Source organism: Capricornis sumatraensis, chromosome 21 (assembly GCF_032405125.1).
Source record: "Capricornis sumatraensis isolate serow.1 chromosome 21, serow.2, whole genome shotgun sequence".
Lineage (NCBI taxonomy): Eukaryota > Metazoa > Chordata > Mammalia > Artiodactyla > Bovidae > Capricornis > Capricornis sumatraensis.
Window position 1 is genome coordinate 24,177,290 of NC_091089.1, and position 24,796 is coordinate 24,202,085.

The 24,796-nt window shown below is 39.9% G+C and overlaps 1 protein-coding gene and 1 non-coding gene across 3 annotated transcripts in view; both read right to left on the reverse strand.

Annotated features, from left to right (window-relative positions):
- Positions 1–24,796, reverse strand: part of GALNT1 (polypeptide N-acetylgalactosaminyltransferase 1) — a 69,007-nt gene that overhangs the window by 40,763 nt on the left and 3,448 nt on the right. Inside the window, exon 2 of one of the 2 annotated variants that reach the window (XM_068993553.1) lies at positions 17,654–17,822. In XM_068993553.1, coding sequence (XP_068849654.1) covers positions 17,654–17,822 — 169 coding nt within the window. Of the gene's footprint in view, positions 1–17,653; positions 17,829–24,796 lie in introns of both variants that reach the window. The other variant, XM_068993552.1, reaches the window with a different exon arrangement.
- On the reverse strand, positions 5,093–5,164 carry TRNAW-CCA (transfer RNA tryptophan (anticodon CCA)). The gene has a single exon. It is a non-coding gene; the product is annotated as a tRNA-Trp (tRNA).

Consider the following 24,796-nt stretch of genomic DNA (forward strand, 5'->3'; position numbering starts at 1 on the left):
CCATATCCTGACTATTGTAAACAGTGCTTCAATGAATACTGGGGTACATGTGTCTTTTTGAATTATGATTTTCTCAGGGTATGTGCCAAGCAGTGGGACTGCTGGGCCACATGGTAATTTTATTCCTAGTGTTTTAAGGAACCCCTGTACTGGAGAACTGACGTCTTTTACGTTGAGTCTTCCAACACAGGTAGAAAATGAGGCTTTAGTTTCCTCTCTCTGCTGCATATTTCCCAAGACTGTACCTGTGTTTCAGGTCTAACTGTGGGAGACAGAAAGAGAAAAGCAATGGGAATCTACACATGCTCTGGAGACCAGAGTTCTTCTAGTCAGAGAGGATTTCCCTTCCTCAGACTGCCGCCCTGGCCGCTGCTCTCATGGCTGTGTGCCTTGACAATACTGCCTAGGGGCTGAGAGTAGAGGGAAGATAAGAAAAAAACGAGTTAAAAAAAGCGAACCTTAAGACACCCTCTTTCTGTATCTCAGACCAGAGAGGGCTACTTTTGGGGCTCTCTTTCTGTACCCACAGTGCACTTCTGAGTTTTGGACTAGTAGAATTTTGAGAATAAGCAGAAAGCAGGCATCCTTTGCTTGCTTCTGACCTTAGCAGGGAGGAGTCCAGTCTTGTTCCATAAAGTGTGATGTGACATTAGAAGCACAATGCATAAAAGAAACAACTGATAAATATGATTTCATTAAAATTAAATTTTTCTGTGCCAATGAGCACATTCTGTACCTAAAGGTATCATTAAGCCATTAAGGAAATGGAAAACACAAGCCACAAACTAAGAAAATATTTTGAAATCACATGTCTGATATTTATAATTTGTCCAGAACATATAGAGTTCTTGCAACTCAGCAACAGGAAATCAAATAATCTAACTTACAATGGGCAACATATTTGAAAAGACATTTCATTAAAGATATAAAAATGGCTGATAAGTACATAAAAAGATCCTCAATATCATTAGAGAAACCCCAATTAAAATCACAGTGAGGTACCACTTCACACCCTGTAAAATGACTATAGTAGAAAAGACAATAAAAAAGCAGCACTGGTAAGGATGTGGAGAAACTAGAACCCTCATACACTGCTGATGGAAGTGTAAATGGTGCAGCTGCTCTGGAAAATAGCTTGCCAATTTCTTAAATAGTTAAAGAGTATTATAAGACTCTGCAATTGGGAATTTGCCCAAGAAAAACAAAAACATATATCCACACAAACTCCTGTATACAAATGTTCTTAGTAACATTACTCATAATAGCTAAAAAAGGGGAACAATTCAAATGTTCATCAACTGGTGCCAGCAGTAACATCCACACAGCTGAGTAACACTGGGCAATAAAAAGGAACAAAGGAGACAGGCCACAATTGGGAGAATCCCAGAAACACTATCCTCAGTCAAAGGACTCAGACACAAAGACTTCACATTATGTGATTCCATTTAAATGAAACGGCCAGATGAGGCAAGTCTACATAAATAGAGCACATCAGTGATAACTTTAACCTGGGGCTGAGAGTGGGAATGGAGAGTGACTACAGACGCACACCAGAGACTTTTTTTGGGTGAATAAAAATTTTCCAAATGAGTGCAATTGTGTGCTCATTTCACATGCTAGCAAGGTAATGCTCAAAATCCTTCAAGATAGGTTTCAACAGTAAGTAAATCTAGAACTTCCAGATGTACAAGCTGGATTTAGAAAAGCCAGAGGAACCAGAGCTCAAACTGCCAACATCCCCTGGATCATAAAAAAGGCACGGGAATTCCAGAAAAGCATCTACTTCTGCTTCACGACTATGCTATAGCCTTTGTGTGGATCACAACAAACTGGAGAATTCTTAAAGAGACAGGAATACCGGACCACCTTACCTGCCTCCTGAGAAAACTGTACATAGGTCAGGAAGCAACAGTTAGAACTGGACATGGAACAACAGACTGGTTCCAAATTGGGAAAGGAGTACGTCAAGGCTGTATGTTGTCACTCTGCTTATTTAACTTATATGCAGAGTACATGATGAGAAATGCTGGCTGGAGGAAGCTCAAACTGGAATCAAGGTTGTCAGGAGAAACAGCAATAACCTCAGATATGCAGATGACACCACCCTAATAAAAGAAAACGAAGAGGAACTAAAGAGCCTCTTGATGAAGGTGAAAGAGGAGAGTGAAAAAGCTGGCTTAAAACTCAACATTCAAAACACTAAGATCATGGCATCTGGTCCCATCACTTCATGGCAAATAGATGGGGAAACAATGGAAACAGTGGCAGACTATTTTCTTGGGCTCCAAAATTACTGTGGATGGTGACTGTAGCCACGAAATTAAAAGAGCTTGCTCCGTGGAAGAAAGGCTATGACAAACCTAGACAGTGTATTATTAAAAAGCAGTGACATCACTTTGCCAACAATGATCTGTATAGTCAAACCTATGGCTTTTCCAGTAGTCATGTATGGATGTGAGACCTGGCCCACAAAGAAGGCTGAGTGCCACAGAACTGATACCTTCAAACTGTGATGCTGGAGAAGATTCTTTAGAGTCCCTTGGACAGCAAGGAGATCAAACTAGTCAATCCTAAAGGAAATCAGTCCTGAATATTCATTGGAAGAACTGATGCTGAAGGTGAAGTTCCAATACTTTGGCCATCTGATGCGAAGAGTTGACTCATTGGAGAAGACCCTGATGCTGGGAAAGATTGAAGGCAGGAGGAGAAGGGGGTGGCAGAGAATGAGATGGCTGGATGGTATCATGGACTCAATGGACATGAGTTTAAGCAAACCCAGGAGATAGGGAAGGACAGGGAAACCAGGTGTGCAGCAGTTCATGGGGTCACAAAGAGTTGGCCATGACTGAGCAACTGAACAACAAACTTTCTAAGAGTGGTGATACCAGCATAACTCTGCAAGTTTACTACAGTTATTAATAAATACTTAAAATCACTGCATCATACACTTTAAATGGGTATATTTTCTGGTTCCAGGAAAGATGGAGTAAGTGCATGCCACTCTGTTACTCCCAGTGGGTGGAGCCATAACTCCTGGGCAGAATGCATGGAGCAGCTGTTTGACGGGACACTGAAATGTGAATGGTAGCAGGTCAACTGGGAAAGGAGATGGTAATTCGAAGTTCCAACCAACCACTGGTGAGTTTTCCATTTTTTTCCTTCTGGTATTAGCCAGGCTGCACTCAAAGGCAACTCCAGAACTGCAAGTGTGCACTAGAATCACAAAGAAAGAGCCCTAAGAGAAGCTCTTTCTGGTCTGAGAGTTACCCCATCTGTAAACTGGGCATACTACCCACCAGGGTAGTAATGTGTACAGCCCCTGAAACATAATAAACACTCAATAAGTGGTATTATTGTTAGTTCTTAACCATCTGAGACTAATTATATAGGATGGAATTGCCAAATTAGATGCCTTGAAATTGTATTTATCTTCTTCCCTAAGATTACACATTACAAGGGTTTTCTTTGACTGTTATTTCTATTGAATTCTTCTTGACACTGGAACAATGTTCTCCTTTGCTACAGTTGCCTTCAAAAACGTGTCCTTGGAGATCCTATAAGGTGGTAAAGGTTCTGCTGCAAGGTGACCTGACACTCCAGCTATACAAGGAGTTAAGCCTACAGCTCAGACAACCAAGGCTTTTCTGGATTCAGATAAGAGGGCGAAAAGGCTGCTCTCTAAGGGCTGCCCCACACTACTCCTCTTCCACCTCTGGGGAACTGGTCTGAAAAGCACCTGTTGGCCAGCTTTGTCCAGCTCAATGGAGGGGTACTTAACTATCAATCTGACAGTTCTCATTTAACAGTGCATTGTGAATACACTTCAGAAGCCAGACAGTGAGGAGTGAAAAAGAGTGAAGATGGAAAAGCATGCTTCGAGTTGTCTTTTCCTGAGAATTGCACTGGGATGGAGAGCTCATTCTCTGGACAGAGGCCTTCTCTGCATCCTAGACCAGCGAGTATTCAAAGCACTAGAGTCTTCCAACAACCTCTGTTAGTGTCCTGACTGTACAGATAAGGAACCTGAGGTATGGAAAGGTCAAGGAACTTGTCCAAAGCCACAAAGCCAGTAAACATCAGACACAGACTCTGACGGTATCAAGGTATTTATGAGAAATTCATCTAGATATAATTAAAAAAGTGAGCAAAACTAACAGTGTAGATTAAGGAGTTCCTAGAATGCGCACAGGAGCAGTTCCAGAGGAATAGACTGGAGGGCACGGCGACACCGCAAAATTTGAGATTACAACTAGAAATGTCCTAACAGTGAAAAATAACAAGACTGTTTGGATCCAAAGGACACTATATACACTGAGCACGCAGATAAATTTACATCTTGACAGACTACAATGGGCCCAGATCTCACCATTAAAGGAATAAAAATAAAACGTGCAGCTTCCAAACCAAGAGACAGAAAAACATGAATACTAAAAATTTTACCAGTTGAAAATGTAGCAATTAGTATTGCAGGAAAGAAAAAAACAAAGATGGTAAACAAAATATGATTTATTAGATAGAACTTTTTATAAAGCTGTCATTTCTGTAAGTCAAAAATGAATGATTATCAATTTTATTTGGTTCAGCCTTAAAGAAGTCTAAATATATCAACAGTCACAATAAATGCACATGCCTCAAACTCAACAATTAAAAACAAAGATTATTAGAGTGATTTAAAAATACAAAATTCAGCCATTTAATAGAGGTACACCTAAAACAAAAATCATACAGATGGCTATAAATAAAAAAGGAAAAAAAGAAAAAAGACGCATCAGGAAAATATTAAACTAAAAGTGACATAACAATATCAAAATCAGGAGGAAGAAAGTCAATAAAGATACAGTGAACACTGAGTTTAAAAAATACATGTGCATACGCACACACACATACACACAGTAAATTGTCTTAAATGCATCCAATGCAGCAACCTTGAAAAATAAACTAATAGAATGATACAGAAAGAAAAAAGTGAAGTCACTCAGTTGTGTCCGACTCTTTGCGACCCCATGGACTGTAGCCTACCATGCTTCTCTGTCCATGAGATTTTCCAGGCAAGAGTACTGGAGTGGTTTGCCATTTCCTTCTCCAGAGGATGTTCCCAACCCAGGGATTGAACCTGGTTCTCCTGCATTGGAGGCAGACGCTTTACCAACTGAACCACCAGGGAAACTGTCAAATCCAAAATCACAGTGGAAGTTTTTAATACAACTAAAAAAAATTGCACTTCCTAGATCACAAAGGAGGTTTCAACACAGAAGGCAAAAGGAAATGTACACAGAAAAAATTTAATGCACTTCTAAGTCATCCTGGGTTAAACAGAATTCAAATGGAAACTACAAACTACTTATAAATGAATAAGGATGAAAGAGCTGGCCACAAATGAAGCAACTTAGCAAGCATACACTACACATAAAACTAGCAGGATGCACTGACTTGATTCAAAGATGTAAATTTAGTGTTTGATGAATTTATTACAAAACAAAAATGCTTTAAATTAACAGGTTAAGCATTTAAATTAAAGAAGTGAAAAAAACAGATTAAACACAAACTAGAAGAAAAGATAGATCGAGAACAAATTTTTTAAAACTGGATAAGCAAAAAAGGAAAAACTACTCCTCCTTTAAAACTTAAAAATTTCAAACCGCTAACAAGACTACCTAAGGAAAAAAAAGAGAAAAACAATATTAAAAATGAGAATAGATACATAATTACAGATCTAGTAAAAATGTTTTAAAATCATGAGGTACCTAAGATATTGCTATGAACAAAACAGAAAAACCAAGCTTTCCAGTTCATCATGAATTACCCAAATTCTAATTGTGATTTGGCTAACTAAAGATCATAATCTGTAAACCTTTCCACTGTGTTCTCTGGAATTCATGGTTACTGTCATTGGCAAAATTCCTTACAGTCAAAATCTTTTCATTGAATATTCCTGCCATATCGTACACTAATTAAAATATCCCCCAAGAATACTGTTTCCTGAGTGTTCTTTCAAGGGAAGGCTGGCCTTTTTCAACATCACTGTATCACTGAGGCTGGAGGTGGGGGTAAATATCTCCCTTGTTCCTCACTGCTGTTTCAAGAGTATGTTTTTCCCTCCTCCTGAGGAAGTTTCAGGTCCTTTAAAGACACTGCTACCAGAAGCTGCCAACCCACCCTCATTCAGTCATCTGTCACGTTCCCGACCAACTCTGTCACTAGTCTCGTCATCGTATCTCTCGATCATTCTAGTTTCCACAAAGTCGATTTTTCAATAGTTGGCCTCTCAGATCTGTGCTCTGCTCTGCTCTCCTCCACCATGTCTCATCCACTTATGTTCATGCTATTCCCTTAAATCACATCATTGCTGATACTCTCCATTTTAAGCATCCCAATCTCTGGTCACCATTACTCTTCCACCTCCCAGCCCTCCTCCCTTCCCCTGACATCCAGGTTTATTCCAACTCAGTTACTCCAATAATCCCAGATCTTTATCGTCCTTCATTGGGATCTCCAATCCAGACCCTTCCGTCCTCTCACTCGCCGTTACCCTCTTCATGTTCTCCTTTATTACAATCATCACCTTGTATCTCTCCCTAGTCTATCTCACTAGCTTGGCATTATCCCAATCCTCGCTAAATCCAACTTTCTGCTGATTTTGCACCTTGTGCTGGGGCAGCTGAATTAATACAGAAAACATATGAGCATGGTGACTGGTCTCATTTTCAGTTTACAAACACAAACCTCAAGTAGGCTCCTGGCACTAGCCAGTATTCCCACTATAGTTCCTAGTTAACCCCTTTAGGAGAAGGCAATGGCATCCCACTCCAGTACTCTTGCCTGGAGAATCCCTTGGACGGAGGAGCCTGGAGGGCTGCAGTCCATGGGTCGCTAAGGGTCGGACACGACTGAGCAACTTCACTTTCACTTTTCACTTTCATGCATTGGAGAGGGAAATGGCAACCCACTCCAGTGTTCTTGCCTGGAGAATCCCAGGGATGGGGTAGCCTGGTGGGCTGCCGTCTATGGGGTCGCACAGAGTCGGACACAACTGAAGTGACTTAGCATAGCATAGCCTAGCATAACCCCTTCAAACTGCTCATCTCCACAGAGTCCCAATACCTTTCCCACCCTCCTCACACATAGGTGTAACCCCTGTTTCTAATTTCACTGAAAATGCCATCAGATGAGGATTTCCATACCTTCATCAACACATTGGCCATCCTGTAGGTTTCTGTGATCATAAACATTGAGCCTCTTCACTGGTATACTGGGAAAGTCTGAATTATCCCTGTTCCTGTCTGAAACCAATTACATTCCTTCTCATCTACTCAAGTTCAGTGCTCTTGCCATAACTCTCCCGAACTTCCCTCAATGGGATCATTTCTATCAATACAGAAACATGTTGTACTATATGCCCTTAACTGCATGATCCCCCCAGCTTACTGCCCCAATTCTCTTTTTCCAACTACTACATATCAAAAGGGCTGCTGTGCTTGCTGTCTCCACTGCTTCCCCTCCCACTGAGCTTCTCCCACTCTTTTCTTATGTTGATTTTACGTGAAGCATAACAGAGTGTAAAAAAAAACCAACATAAATTTAGAGCGAATGAGTTAGCACACAGCAAATGCTCATGTAATCATGACTCAGATGAAGAAACAGGAACACGGTGGGCACCTCCCAAGTCCCTCTTGCTCCTGATAGCTTTTCTTTCCTCTCAAAAGCACTCTTTAGTTTCTCAGAATATTTTTTCCAGATACAGTAGATGCCTCTAGGTAAAGGCAGCCTCCAAACTCTAAGCTCATTTCTCTGGGTTCCATCTTCTCTCAGATTTTGGCTCTGAAATTCTCCACTACCTTCTCATCTCTGCCTTGTTTTAACCTTGGGACATTTTCAAGCAGATGCTTTTCATGTATTTTTTCCCAGCTTTCTATACGTTCAGCTGGAGAGCTTGGTCCAGACCACCAGCCACTACAGAAATTGAAAGTCTCCCCATTCTTTTAAATCATGATTTCATTCCTATTACTTCGAAGGAACAATTCTGTCCAATAACCTCCATACACTGAAATCCATTGGTCAATTTGGATGTCTCATCTTACTTCACCTCTCAGCAGATTTAACATAGTTGGTCAGCTCCTCCTTGAGACATTATTTCACCTCCCCGCAGCCTCTTGCTAGACCCTCCTTCTTTTCTTAATCTTTGCCGGCTGGAACCCTAACCTCTTTTTCACCTCATCCACTCCTGGTGGATAACGGCTGGATATCTCAGCCAGTACTGTGTCTTTACCTCTCCTGTTCCTTTAGCGACTCCAGCTGCAACCTCTCCCCTGAACGCCAGGATGTTATAAATATGTGCTAACAATTCTTGATTTCTATCCCCATATTTCTACTCTCCTCTTCTTTCCATCTTGGCAAGAAAGTATCACTATATGAAAACTATGACTATAATTCAGATAGCTCATCAGATCTGTTTTTTTTTTCTTTTGCTCCACACCCAATGTGTCAGCATTGATAGCTTCCGTCTTAAATATACAATCAGAATTTGAAAAGTTCTTCACCTTGACCATGCCTCTATTAATCTTACTCATGACACTCCTATACTCTGCACAAATATCTCATCCACTGGAGCTGGAAAAACATAAACTGGTGAAACCACAGTGGAAGCAATTTTTTAAAAAACCCTATGAAGTTTAAAGTGCATTCCTCTCAGCACAATTATTTCGCATCTCTGTGAAACTGACCATAATCCATGGTAACAAATACATTTTACAGTAATCCAGAACATGTATTACTGAAACAATGATTAATGAAAAATAAACTTATTACATGAAACATACTCTGATATCTTCTATTTCACTAATTAAAACGCTAACAGGTACTCACATTGTGTATGAAATACCATAAAAAAAAAAAACAACAAACTTAAGGCCTAAGGTTTTCTAAATTGATCTCATATCTAATATATCTCATATATTAATAGCCGAAGGGTCATGACCTGCAATTTAGGTTTTTTTATTTGTTTTAATTTGCTTTATTTTTCGGCTGTATCACCCAGCATGTGGGATCACAGCTCCCCACCCAGGGATCAAACCTGTGCCCCTCCACTGGAAGCGCCGAGTCTTAGCCACTGGACCACCAGAGAAGCCCCATAGCCTACATTCGGAGAGCACTGTTTCAGGGAAAACTTCTACATCTGTACAAGAGGTGTAACGACACGTTGGCTTAAAAAGGATAGGTACAGATACTTTGTGACTTTAAAGTAAAAGCGCAATCAGTTAACTGTGATGCATATTCACACAATGGACTGCTACAAAGCAGTTAAAATGAATAACCTAGAACTACATGCAATGACACGGCCAAACTTCAAAATCAAAGCTTAAACAAAAACAATTTTAAAGTTGTAGAAGAATATGTACATATGCTGTACTAGCATTTGCTAAAACTATGAAACTGTACTATGTATTATCCAGGCAGGTAGACAGGAAGACATGCAGTAACGATAAATGCAAAAAATCAGACCTATAGTTAGGGAGGAATGGAATATAACTGGGGAGGGTACACAAATGGTTTCAACTGTAGCAGTAAAGCTTTACTGCTAAAAACAAAATATGAAGAGAATATGGCAACTTATTGAAATTCAATAAAGTTAGGGGTTGGTACGAAGCTTTGTTATCTCCTACAGCTTTCTGAATGTTTAGACCATTTCATTCAAAAAGATTAATACTTAAGAGACCACCAGTAAAAATGGAAAATGCAAAAGAAAAAAACTTCAAGTATTTTAAAACATATTTTTTTTAACTATATCATGTATGCCTTAGGGCAACAGATAAACAATCAGGGAGCTCACTAGACTTGTAAAACAAAAAAATTTACATTTCATGAAGCAGGTGGAAAACCACCCTCTAAGAGGATATACAGATACAAAGAGTAAGATTTGGGACTTCACTCGTAGCCCAGTGGTTAAGAATATGCCTCCCAAAGTCGGGGATGCAGGTTCAGTCCCTGCTTAGGGAACTAAGATCCCACATGCTGAGGGGCAACTAAGCCCACACGCTCTAGAGCCCACGCACCCCAACCAGAAAAGCCCACTCACTGCAGTGAAGACTCAGCACCGCCAAAACAACAACAAAGAGTAATAATTACATTACAATACTGTTCACAAAATCTTACTTAACTCAAAATATCCATCAGCCTTGGAACTACTATTTACAGAATTATAACAAAGTTACTGCAAACACGTGGAAGAATACAAAACGGTAGGTCTTAAAAACTGTAAGCAGAGCAATTTTCAGAAGTTCATCAAAATCATCTAAAAGAACCTTATCCGAAATGAGAAAACAGAATTCTGCAGATTTTGATCTGTTTCCAGAATTTTATCTAATATTAGGAGGAACAGTTAACAAAATGAGGGGGAAAAAAAAAAACTTTCAGTAATTAGGTCGAGAAAGAAGGGAATCAGAAGTCAGAAGACCTAGATTCGAGCCTGATTCAATTGTCCTGGGCTACAGCAATCTCTCTGAGGCACTTACCAGCAGCCTGCCACATGGGACTAATAATTTTTTAAACCAAATTAAAATTACTTAAAAAACTAGAAAGATGAAAAAGCTATTGTTATACTAAACATCTCAGAAATATTTCCATGAATAAACAAGTAAATTGCAGGGATTTATGTCTATATTTTTAAGAAGTCAGAAAACAATGGCAAGCAGTTAGTAATTAAGAATTTAACAAATAAAAGAAATTCAAAAGAATAGCTGAAAGACAGCCTAAGAGTTCTCCCTGGAAGTAGAACAGAAAGATGAGAAAAGATAAAAATAAAAGGGACTAAGAGAATCAATGCAAGCAGTCCAAAGCCTGGCTAATAGGAGTTTCAATGAGAGAACACAGACTGATGGGACGTATCATTTGCATGCTTAGTAGCTTCTAACTCTTTAAGACCCTTTGGACTACAGCCCTCCAGGCTCCTCTGTTCATGGGATTCTCGAGGCAAGAATACTGGAATGGGTTGCCACTTCCTACTCCAGGGGATCTTCCCAACCCAGGGACTGAACCGGCATCTCCCAAGTCTCCTGCATTGGCAGGAGGATTCTTTACCACTGAGCCACCTGGAAAGCCCAATGAGACATATAATAGACCTGCCTAATAAGCCACAACTCACTTGACTTCAAGGATATTGGCACAAAACACCTTTAACTTATCAATCTACAGGGAAGAGAGGAACAATCAATGGTACCAGTGATGCAATTAGCAAAATGCAGGCTCAGGAAGAACCTAAGACACTGTGAAAGTGAATGAGTCACTCAGTCGTGTCCAACTCTTTGCGATCCTATGGACTATACAGTCCATGGAATTCTCTAAGCCAGAATACTGGAGTGGGTAACCTGTCCCTTCTCCAGGGGGATCTTCCCAACCCAGGGATTGAACCCAGGTCTTCTGCATTACAGGCTGATTCTTTACCAGCTGAGCCACAAGGGAAGCCCATAAGACACTTTACCTGGTCTTCAAATAATAAACCATGAGGGTAAAAAAGAAGAGGGAACCTACAGACTGAGAAAAACTTGAGAGAGATACCTACCAGTTGCAATCCTGATACAAACACTATTAAAAAGGGAAATATATGACATAACTAGGAAATGTAAATACTAACTGGGTATTTTAGGTTACCAAGGAATCACTCACTATTAATATATTTTGAGGTATGAAAAATGATACCATGATTTCTCTTTTTTCTCCCTGATTCTATGAGTCCCATCTTTCAGAGATAAATACTGTAATATTTACAAATGGTATGTCTTTGTCTGGGGCTGGGGAATCTGCTTCTCATCTCACTCACCTGATTGATCTCCCAAACCCACAAACCGTGTGGGCTTCTCCAAAGCACCACTCCTCTCATGTCAGCTGGCTGACCCCAGAGTCACTGATCCAAGTGAGAATAAAAGACCAAACTGGAAACCACAGTGTATTTTATAACCTCCCCTTCATGGATCACAGCTTTTTTTGTGGTAAAAGGGCTTGCATAACTCAGTGAAGCTATGAGCCATGCCTTGCAGGGCCACCCAAGACGGATAGGTCACAGTGAATACTTCTAACAAAATGTGGTCCACTGGAGGAGGAAATGGCAACCCAATCCAATACTCTTGCTGCAAGAATTCCATGAACAGTATGAACAGGCAGAAAGATATGACACTGGAAGATGACACTCCATCACTTGTACTGTGTCCTGCTGGTCATACAGACAAACCCTGGCACAACAGAGAAAGAGACATCCAGAGAGGAAATACCAGGAGATGGAGACTGTTGCGGGACATCTTAGAGGATATAAATGAGGCTACACAACAGAACTTTCAGAAATTATTGAAGCAAGGTGATGAATACATTAGGGTTCACATTATTTTCTCTATTTTGTATATATTTGAAAATTTCCATAATAAAAAGCTTTTCAGAATGTTTTTAAACAAAGAATAAAAGCACACAGATGGAATAAGAAGGTTTAAGGGAAAAAAAGGCTCTTCAGCTGTAGCAGTGCTGTGCCACTTCCACCTGGAAGCAGCCTCGTCCCACAGAGACCCAGTGGTTGCCAAAAAGACTGTTTTAGCAGCTGGACTAGCAATCCAGCACAAAGCAAGAGTTTTTCAAGTCTGAGAGTTCTCATTAAGCCCCAAATCTGGTGTACAAGCATTAAGTATCACATCACTGAAACACTGATCTCATCATCATAAAGTTGTTCACTCTGCAAAAACTAGCGCTTATAATACAATTTAAAACTACTCATTAATAAAAGTATCTTCAAGAACCACATAAAAGACTTTTAAAAAACACTTAATGAAATGTATTGATAGCGGTGATGTATTTAGGGGACTTATCAAAGTACAAAAATAACTCTCCTATAAACAGTAATAGTTAAGGTTCTTTTAAACATCACTGAATCTGAGACTTCCCTGAGAAACCTAGCTTGCTTCAATAACTGTTAAATTATTCAGAAAGTACAGTTTGTGAAAATCTAAGTTTATAATGACGCTTCTTTTGATTGATGTCCACCTAACCCGTTTGCTAGATGAACAGATACTCTCCAGACCCTTAGTTTTTATAGGCACAGTATCCAACGGTTTCCTTATTCTGACTTCATTCAAACCTGTGCCATTAAATGATAAACCATGACTGCCTTCTGTGAACAATTTTTTAAAAAATTTTCCCTGGAGTATCTTTTCATGTGTTTGTTAGCCATCTGTATGTCTTCTTTGGAGAAATGTTTGTTTAGGTCTTTTTCCCACTTTTTGATTGGGTTGTTTTTCAAATGGTATTGACTTGTCTGAGCAGTCTGTATACTTTGGAAATTAATCCTTTGTCAGTTGTTTCATTTGCTATTATTTTCTCCCATTCTGAGGGTTGTCTTTTCACCTTGTTATAGTTTGCTCTGCTGTGCAAAAGCTTTTAAATTTAATTAGGTTCCACTAGTTTATTTTTGTTTTTATTCCTATTACTCTATGAGGTGGGTCATAGAGGATCCTGCTGTGATTTATATCACAGAGTGTTCTGTTTTCCTCTTAAGAGTTTTACAGTTTCTGGTCTTACATTTAGGTCCTTAATCCATTTTGAGTTTATCTTTGTGTATGGTGTTAGAAAGTTCTCTAATTTCGTTCTTTTACATATAGCTGTCCAGTTTTCCCAGCACCACTTACTGAAGAGGCAATCTTTGTCCCACTGTAATATTCTTGCCTCCTTCTGTCTAATATCCTTGACTCCTTGCCTCCAAAAATATGGTACCCATAGGCATGTAGGTTTATCTCTGGGCTATCTTGTTCCATTGGTCTGTATTTCTATTTTTGTGCCAGTACCATACTGTCTTGATGACTGTAGCTTTGTGGTATAGTCTGAAGTCAGGAAGGTTGATTTCTCCAGCTCCATTCTTCTTTCTCAAGATTGCTTTGGCTATTTGAGGTCTTCTGTGTTTCATTATGAATTGTGAAATTTTTTGTTCCAGTTCTGTGAAAAATGCCATTGGTAATTTGATAGGGATCACACTGAATGTGTAGATTGCATTTGGCAGTACAGTTATTTTCACAATATTGACTCCCTGGAGTTAACGAGTTTTTTTCTTCTTCTTGTGATAGTTTTCTGTGTAATTATTACTAATTTTCCATTGCCTTCTCCAGCAGACCATGTTTTGTCAGAACTCTCCACCATGACCCAACTGTCTTGGGTGGCCCTGTACTGCATGGTTCATAGTTTCACTGAGTTACTCAAGGCTGTGATCCATGTGATCATTTTGGTTAGTTTTCTGTGACTGTTGTTTTCATTCTGGAGGCCATGGGATTGCATTCTTGCTTTTCCTGTCTGTTCTCTGATGGATGAGGATAAGAGGCTTGTGCAAGCTTCTTGATGGGAGGGACTGGCTGTTGGGAAAACACGTCTTGCTCTGGTGGGCAGGGTCATGCTCAGTAAATCTTCAGTCCAATTTTCTGCTGGATGGGGCTGTGCTCCCTCCCTGTACTTTGGCCTGAGGTGGACCAGTCCTGGAGTCTGCAGTGTCCATGACAGAGATAGAGGCTCTGTGATAGGGCTAATGGCAAGAGGACTTATGTCAACAGGCCATGCCTCCCAGGACTGCTGCTGCCAGTACCCCTGACCAGAAGGCAGGCCACTGTTGGTTCATGCCTCTGCAGGAGACAAAACATGGTCCACTGGAGAAGAGAATGACAAACCATTTCAGTATTCTTGCCTTGAGAACCCCATCAACAGTATGAAAAAAAGGTAAAAAGATGTGGAACTGGAAGCTGGGCACTGTCCCTGCAGGTCAGTAGGTATCCAATACTCTACTGGGAAGAGCAGAGAAATAGCTCCAGAAAGAGTGAAGAGGCTGAGCCAAAGTGCAAATAATGCCCAGGTGTGGATGTATGTGGTGGTGAAAGTAAAGTCTGATGCTGTAAAGAACAATACAGCACAGGAACTTGGAATGTTAGGTCCGTGAATCAAGGTAAATTGGATGTGTTCAAACAGGAGATGGCAAGAGTGAACACTGACATTTAAGAATCAGTGAATTAAAATGGATGGGAATGGGCAAATTTAATTCAGATGACCATTGTATCTACTAGTGTGGGCAACAATCCCTTAGAAGAAATGGAGTAGCCTTCCCAGTCAACAGGAGTTCAAACTGCAGTACTTGGGTGCAATCTCAAAAACAAAAGAATGATCTTGGTTCATTTGCAACGTAAACCATTCAACATCACAATAATCCAAGTCTATACCTCAATCACTAGTGCCAAAAAAGCTGAAGTCAAACAGTTCTATGAAACAACAGCAAGTCCTTCTAGAACTAACAGCAAAAAGAGATATCCTTTTCATTATAGGGGACTGAAATGCAAAAGTAGGAAGTCAAGAGATACCTGGAGTAACAAGGAAGTCTGGAGTACAAATGAAGAAGGGCAAAGGCTAACAGAGTTGTGCCAAGAGAATTCACTGCTCATAGCAAACACCCTCTTCTGGCAACACCAGAGACGACTCTACACATGGACATCACCAGATGGTCAATACTGAAATCAGAATGACTGTATTTTTTGCAGCCAATAATGGAGAAGCTCTACACAGTCAGCAAAAACAAGACCTGGAGCTGACTGCAGCTCAGATCATAAGCTCCTTATTGCAAAATTCAGACTTCAATTGAAGAAAGTAGGGAAAACCACTAGGCCATTCAGGTATGACCTAAATCAAATCTCTTATGATTATACAGTGGAAGTGACAAACAGATGCAAGGGATTAGATCTGATAGACAAGAGTGCCTGAGGAACTATGGATGGAGGTTTGAAACACCGTACAAGAGGTGGTGACCAAAATCATCCCCCAGGAAAAAAAAATTGCAAGAAAGCAAAATGTAAGACAGCCTCCTGTCTTAGGAGGCCTTTCCAACAACTGAGAAAAGAAGAGAAGTGAAAAGCAAAGGAGAAAGTTAATGGATATACCCAACTGAATGCAGCGTTCCAAAGAATAACAAGGAGAAATAAGTCAACCTTCTTAAGTGAACAATGCAAAGAAATAAAACAATAAAATAGGAAAGACTATACATCTCTTCAAGAAAATCAGAGATACCAAGAGAACATTTCATGCAAAAATGGGCAAAACAAAGGACAGGAATAGGGCCTAACAGAGGCAGAAGAGATTAAGAAGAGGTGGCAAGAATACACAGCAGACTGGTACAAAAGAGGGTTTAATGTTCTGGATAATCACGATGATGTGGAGACTCACCTACAGACAGACATCCTGGAGTGTGAAGTCAAGTGGGCCTTAGGAAGTATTACTACGAACAAAGCTAGTGGAGGTGATGGAATTCTAACTAAATAGTCAGTCTTTGCTTCCTCCAAGCTGCTTAAAGTTCTGAACTACACTTTCCATGTTTGAGAGTATTCTGTGATATCTAGTATTTCTTGGTTATCCATCATTAAAAATGGAAGGCCAAAAAACTGACTGTAAGCTCTCAGCGTGTGAGGCTTTCTGACTATGAGTCTCCTTCATTGGCGTGATCAGGCTGCTGTCACTGGATTGGAGAGTCTCTGATGTCAGTGTCTGCACTTGTTTTCCTTTTCTTTAGGGCTAGTCCAATTCTGTTGAAAGAGATCTTCGAATCTCTTGCCTGGAGGGATAAGTTCAGCTGCTGGCATTACTGTGAGCCACAGAAGGCAAGGTGGCCAAGGGGGTCTCAACAGCTAAGAATGTTTACTTTATCCACCTTTCTCTGTATAGTTCCTTTGCTTTTAACAGCACCCGTTGCCCTCTAGTCCAGATATCTTGCATCATATGGCACAGCTGGACATTAGGTGCTGATAGGAGTGTAAGATAGTACAACCATCTTAGAAAAATGTGCTAAAGCTATGTAAGTGTATATACTATTCCTTTCCTCAATATATACACCAAATAGAAATGAGAGCCTAGGTCTTCCTAAAACATTCACAGAAATATCACCATAGCCTTTATTCATTAAAGTGAAAAAAAGTGGAAACAACCCAAATATCTATCAGTGTGTAAGTTATGGTACATTCACGTAACAAACCACCACACTGCCATGGAAAACAGTAAGTTTCTGATACACGCAACAACATGGATCTCAGAGACACCAGACTATAAACAGTATAGATTCATCTATAAAAAGCTCAAAGAAAGACAAAGCTAATCTATGTTTAGAGATCAAAACAAGGGCTGCCCCTGGGGTTGGGAGTACTGACCAGAAAGGAACATAGGAGAACTTTTAGAGGTGATGAAAATGTTCTATAATTTGATTTGGACGATGATTAGACAAGATAACATGTATGTAGCAATTCACTAATTTGTATGCTTAGGCCTGTATACTTCACTGTTTTAAGATACACACACCTTAAAATGATCCTTTATAAAACTGATTATATAAATGCTTTGGTAATAATGAGGTTTAAAATCCCTACTAAATCCATCAAGATAAACAATTATCTTTCAAAGCCTAAAACACATGGTCCCAATGATCTCTAGAACTTTAGATATTATTTTATCAGCATTTAATTATTTCTTAAGTGGGGGGTGGTGGTAAGAAGTAACTCAGCGATGTAGCATTCATTTCAAGAATAGTCAACACTGAAGTGCAATTCACTGAGAATTCAAAATATACTTTTCATTCACATTAAATACTATCAGGACCACACTAGGTACTTACCCTTCTAACCTAACATCTGGTAAAGATCTGTTGAGTGCAATCATCTCACTTGCCATTAAATTGAACTGGTTGATTTTAAACATCTCTTTCATCTTTTCTTGATCCTCTTTAGGAATGACGACTGGTTTCCCCATTTCTCCAGGACCTTCATGAGGCTTTTGTATTGGCTCTAGAACTAAGAATAAGGAGGAAATTTAACGAACATTAATTTTATAGCAATTAATTCATGTTTCTGTTGAATAACATTTATGTTTGAACTATGCCCTCAACAACCAGAGCCACCTCTGAGGCCATCCTCTACCAATCTGAGACACAGCCTAGGGGCTGCCCTGTCCCCTGCTTCCACACTGTGCCCTGACTCACCTGAATCACTGCATGGCCTTGGCACTCCCATCTCGAATACTGTGGCCACAGTAACTTCTCTAAAGCATAGTCTTCACTGTGCTATTCCCATGGTCTCTGGGAGTCTAATCTCTTTAACAAGAAATTTAAGTTTCCAAACCTCCCACCTGCTGGGCTCTCGGCTTCCCAGCCCCCAGATGCTCACCCTCCCTCGGGCAGCACCTCCTGCTCTCCCCTCTGTGCCTCACGTCTACTTGCATCGGGGCCTTTGCTCACACTGGCCTCCTCCCTTGGCACCTCCCACCTCTACCTGTGCAACACCAAACCCACACTAGTCCTTCAGGGCCCAGCTAAGATGGCTTCTCTCCTGCAGCTTTTCTGCATCTCTCTCAGGTGACAGCTTACTACTTTTGACCACATCATTTCATCCAGGGCTCTATGTATCTAATCAAATGTTGTTGTTGTTTAGACGCTCAGTCATGTCTGACTCTTTGCAACCCCATGGACTGTAGCCCGCCAGGCTCCTCTCTCTGTTCATGAGATTTCCCAGGCAAGAATACTGGAGTGGGTTGCCATTCCCTTCTCCAGGGGATTGTCCCAACCCGGGGATCAAAACTGCATCTCCTGCACTGGCAGGAAGATTCTCTATCACTGAGCCACCAGGAAAGTCCCTCTAATCAACAGCTCTCCCTAATATGATTGCTAAACATGCCTATGACACCCCAGCTAGCTAGATTATGATTTCTTTTTTAGCTGGAGTTTTTTGTTTATTCATGTACCTTCTGTGGAGTTTAGCAGTGTTTAATAGGCATTTTATAACTATATGCTAAATTAATACATAAGTACAAGTGTTATTGAAAATAAATAAAAATGAAATCCTAGAATTAACAATAGTAGACATTATAATAAGCATTATGCAAGGTGGAACATTAAGAAATGTAATTCTAATCAGAAGTAATGTTGTCTCGTAACATAGACTTGTTCCTCAGTATCCACAAGGGCCTAGTTCCAAGACTACTGTCACCCTGCCCTGTGGATACCAAAATCCGCACATGTGCAAATCCTTTATATAAAAAGGTATGTGATACAATCACCCCTCTGCATAATCCACAGATACGGAGGACTGGCTTTATTAGTAAAAAGAAGAATATTTCTGACCAGCAAATCCCAAATCTTGTTCCTGGTTATGTACTTTTGAGATATTAAAAAGTGTTCCAAGAAAAACGTGTTCTAGAATATATTAAATTTGAAAAAATTGTGTTAAACTTCCCACCTAAAAGGGATGGATAGAGAATGAGGTGAAGGTAAGAATGGGATGAAACTGTTTATACATTATTTTTTAAGCTGAAAGTTTTATTCTCCTGCAGTGTGTTTTTAAGGCATCCCCCCAAAGTCTCTGGATGGAAATGTCTGAAGACATCGCGGCAATAGATTAACCAGGAGTTCTCTTCAGACAGGCTTTGTCTGACCAAGAACAGCTCTTGTCGGCAAAGCTAGGCTACAGGATGACTGTCCAGTGCAGGTACAAAGCAACCTATCTATACCAGAGGTGCAGAATATTACTCACTATGCCTTCAGCATGAAACATAAACAGAACATAAAATCTGTTTTAAAGAACTATCAAGGAAAAAATGGTGTATAATAATTATCCCCATTCTCAGAGCTTAGAAACTGTGATTTCAGGAAGGAAGTTAAAATATTAGGAAATAACTTGAAAAATCATAGGAAACTCCTGTAATACAATTTTAAAAAACAAATCCTATCTAATGTTTGCCAAATAAGCTCTTTAAATATAAGAATTTTTAAAAAATTCTCAGTGACAAAAATGTTCAATGACAAATATAATAAAAACTGTAAGTACAGAAACATAATGCTCATATAAACTTTTAAAATGTAAAAAACCATAAATTATTAAACTCTCGGAGTCAATTCCTACCTACCTGTCTCTGAAAATAAAGAGCAATGAACAGATTTGGGGATTGGGACACTCAGGGGTCAGTACAAAGCACTGGAGTTCTGGAAGGTGGCACAGACAAATAAAGAGTAGGTGGGAGACATCTAGTGGCCCCAGTTATAAATATCCTTCAGTTACCTGTGACCTATTTTAGTATAAGATGTTGCTTTAAAGAAAAGTTAAAATGGAAACATTCTCACACTGCTCAGTTTTTAAATTTTTAATTGAGTATTGAGTTATACAGAACACCATCTGTAACATATTTTTGCCTGGGGCAAGGTGAGGTAGAGTAGATTCTGAATGTAATCAAGTCCCTGGACCCACTTATCAATTCACAGGAAATACTACTGGGGACAGAGGTCTGAATGTAATCAAGTCCCTGGACCCACTTATCAATTCACAGGAAATACTACTGGGGACAGAGGACATGATTTAAAAAAAACATTAACGGAATGAAATCCTGACTGTGGAAAACTGGAGAAAAGAAAACAGATTCTTCTTCTTCAACAACAACCAACAAAGCGGGGTGGGGAGGACAAAAAGAAAGAGGTACCACGTATCTATGCACGAGACTAGCTTCGCATCGACAGCTGCTGAAGACATGATGGGTGCGTGGAAGTTGCTCAGTCATGTCTGACCCTTTGTAACTCCATGGATTATATAATCCATGGAATTCTCCAGGCCAGAATACTGGAGTGGTAGCCATCTGGTAACCCGTCTTCAGATGATGGGTATATGGGAGATCAATTTCTCTAATTTTGTTTATGTTTCAAATTTTCCATGAGGATTGGGGGAGTATGAAGGAGCATTCAATAAATTACAGTAAGAACTAGTAAGACTAGTAAGTATAAACTTGATTGCTTATAGCCTAAAAGACTGTATGATCAGAAAATTAAAATCCTGCCCCATCATAGTGAACTCCAGCCTGGAAGTCTTAAAGAATTGGGCAAAACTGTATAACATACAAAATCTTCCTGGCTACAATACTTTACAAATTTGATCAGCTGGTACTTATTAACAACCTGAATATCTACTGTAATACCCACATCACATACTTTAACCTACTGATACATGTGAGTTTTCAGAGCCACATTTAAAAGGACCATTAATCAAAAGTCTTGTGACTACTACTTACAAAACCCCCACAACACCTAAAATTAAAATTATAATATCCCAAAGAATTAAAGGGGGACCAGTAAACTAACCCACTCCAGTACTCTTGCCTAGAAAATCCCATGGACGGAGGAGCCTGGGAGGCTGCAGTCCATGGGGTCACTAGGAGTCGGACACGACTGAGCAACTTCACTTTCACTTTTATGCATTGGAGAAGGAAATGGCAACCCACTGCAGTATTCTTGCCTGGAGAATCCCAGGGACAGAGGAGCCTGTTGGGCTGCCATCTATGGGGTCGCACAGAGTTGGACACAACTGAAGTGACTTAGCAGCAGCAGTAAACTAATTTTCTTTGGCAAAGATGCCAGGATAAAATGCAACTAGTTAATGAATATTTTTATTACTAACACACTTGCAAAAAGCAACTAACAAAAAAGATAGTATTAACTTCCCTTGTTTTCTACTTACCAGTCTTTCATGTAAATTAAAAAAGAGATCAGTGAAACTTGTTTGAAAGCAATGGAAGTGGGTTTGGATATTATCATTTTCCTGAACTGAAAAAAATACTTTCTTTGGCATAAAATTTCAGATGTAGATCATTTCTAAGAATAAAATCAGCTTTGACAAGGAGGTAACTAAGTGTTGTTCTGAAATATTATGTGAAAACATAATACTAACATTTTATTGTATACTTCAGCTAAACTTCATCTACATGACAAGGTAGAGAAGTTTCATTTCTTAGAAAATTTAACTGTAAAAAAGAAAAAACTACAAGTTCACTCTGACTGCTGCCAAATGAGATTTACATATACAAACCACATGACATACCTTAGCTTTAATACATCTTACAAATTTCTACAATATGTATTTTCTCATGGAAGTAGAATAAACCCTGGTGGCTCAGTCATAAAGAATCTGTCTGCAGTGCAGGAGACCCAGATTCGACCCCTGGGTCAGGAAGATCCCCTGGTGAAGGGAATGGCTGCCCACTCCAGTATTCTTACTTGGAGAATTCCACGGACAGAGGAGTCTGGTGGGCTACAGTTCATGGGGTCACAAAAAGTCTGACATGACTGACTGACTAACACTTCCACTTTTTCAAAGTTACAGGATATCCATTTGGGAAGATAAAAAGCTAAAAGCATTTCTCCCAAACAATTTTCTTAGGCGATCATAATTTTTCCTGTTTTTACACACTATATTTCACTTACTTCAAAATATTTTCCCCATATTTTAATATCTCTGAAATTGGGACTTGGCTTACAATGATAACTGAAGTGTTTCTGCTTCCTTAGTGTTATATAAAATAGTATTATATAAACAAAGCAAATTATCTGATTTTTTAACATTAAAATATTATTGCATAGAACAAAATTCATTGATAACTCTCTGCTACCTCAATACCTGTCAGTTTTAACCCTTATTCCAATTTTATATTCAATTCATTTGTAATGTGTACAAATAAAACTCTAAATACACTAAAAGTCTGTTAATAGTTTCTGAAAGCCTTTACTAACAATATTTAAAGTTTTTAATCATCTAAAGTTTCTTCTATAAAATATGTTCTCAAAGTCTTCCTAATGTGACAACTGAAATAATTCTAGCATAAGCACGTAAAAACTTGAATAATCAGTATTTTAGTAATCTGAAAATCATGTACTGAGCTGGCATAAAGGATTAATTCCTACTTGAAAGTTTATCTGTAAAAATACTGAATGTTCTATGCAACATCCAAATCCATAAATTGAATGAGTTAATTCCAACAAGGCAGAGGAGTTGCAAAAATACTCCTAAGATATAACTTGTACTAATTTTATTTTTCCAAAGGCAATTTTATCTAATTCTCTAGTGAAAGAAGAATTTTCCTATTCTCAGAGAGTCTGGTGTATAAAACACAAGTAAATATAAAACTATGAGAGAGAACAGCTCCAGAATATAAAATAAAACAGAATAAAATCAACCCTGTGTAATCACCAGACAGGCCTGCTGGTACCTGATGTGAGTACATGTAAGACCCTAGGATAATCTGATGAACATTATCATAGGGATAATGAATCCATTCTGCTTAATTGCACACAACAGTATAAAGAACAGAATTTGGTAAATTTTACCAAATTGGCGCTGTAAAGCAGTTCAGAAAGGAGGTCCTTACAATACTGAGACAACTGCTCTAGAATGTCATATCTGCTCATTGTTTAATTTGGTTTTTCAAATGCCACAGAGAATGAAATGATACCCCACTCCAGTACTCTTGCCTGGCAAATCCCATGGATGGAGGAGCCTGGTGGGCTGCAGTCCATGGGGCCGCTAAGAGTCGGACACGACTGAGCAACTTCACTTTCACTTTTCACTTTCATGCATTGGAGAAGGAAATGGCAACCCACTCCAGTGTTCTTGCCTGGAGAATCCCAGGGATGGGGGAGCCCGGTGGGCTGCCGTCTATGGGGTCGCACAGAGTCGGACACAACTGAAGCGACTTAGCAGCACAGAGAATGAAGATCCTGGAGACCTTATGTGTTCTAACAGAAGAGACTGATATTCTTCCAGGTCACTGACTGTGCCTGCTAATTCCACTAAGAAGGTCTACATCCTTCATGCCATCGCCTGTCAACCCTCTCCCAGCTACTTTAGTGAAAGATCTCTTCATCGGCACCACAATCTCTCAGCAGCCGTATATTGAGAGCAGTAACCTTAGGGTTCCTACACTACTTGGGACCTCCTAGTGCCCACTGCACTGAAACGTCCCATCAGAGCCGATTTTTCAAACTGTTCTTGCTTGGCAGCCACTGTCCCCCTTCCCCACTCTTTCCCTTCAATCCTTCGAAACACAGTTTGAAAAATGGATGCTTTAGGGCCCCATCTAGAATCACCTATTAACTCACCTCCTGGCATCGTACTGCTCAGCCTTCTCTCATCCTGCCGCTGCTGACCTCTCTCTCAGTCATCCACACCATCTTGCTATTTCCACATAGTAAGTATCAAGTTTCCTCAACACAGAGGTCCCATTCACCAGACTTAAACCTGACTCTCCTACAAGGCCCATAAGCTCACAACCCGCACTCACCTTCATTTTCCTTTCTTCAGGACACGCTGTCGTCTCTCATGGCTCCACGCTGAACTCTCAGACCGTATCTCCTTCACTCTGCACTTCTATACTTTGCATAAAAGCTACTCCTCTTCTCTGATGCTCATGTCACTAGTGGTTTTCAGAAGCGTACTGACCTTAGAATCCTCTTCAAGGATAAATCTTTTCTTATGGTTTTGATACCCCACTGTCTCCTCTGCCGAGAATTTGTTCTTTCAAGTATTACTTCATTCCTTTATATTTTAAACCTCTTCAAAATACATAAAAAATACGTCTGTACACAGAAAACCAACTTTAGCTCCATTCCTTTCTTCTAACTATTGTACTCTCTCTGTGTGTCGAAGCTCCTAAAAGGATAAGCTACACACCAGTAAATATGAAGTCCACTGGGACTGAAATGGCACTTTCTAGGGTAACAAGACGGAGAAGGCAATGGCACCCCACTCCAGCACTCTTGCCTGGAAAATCCCATGGACGGAGGAGCCTAGTGGGCTGCAGTCCATGGGGTTGCTAAGGGTCGGACACGACTGAGTGACTTCACTTTCACTTTCATACATTGGAGAAGGAAGGAAATGGCAACCCACTCCAGTGTTCTTGCCTGGAGAATCCCAGGGACGGGGGAGCCTGGTGGGCTGCCGTCTATGGGGTC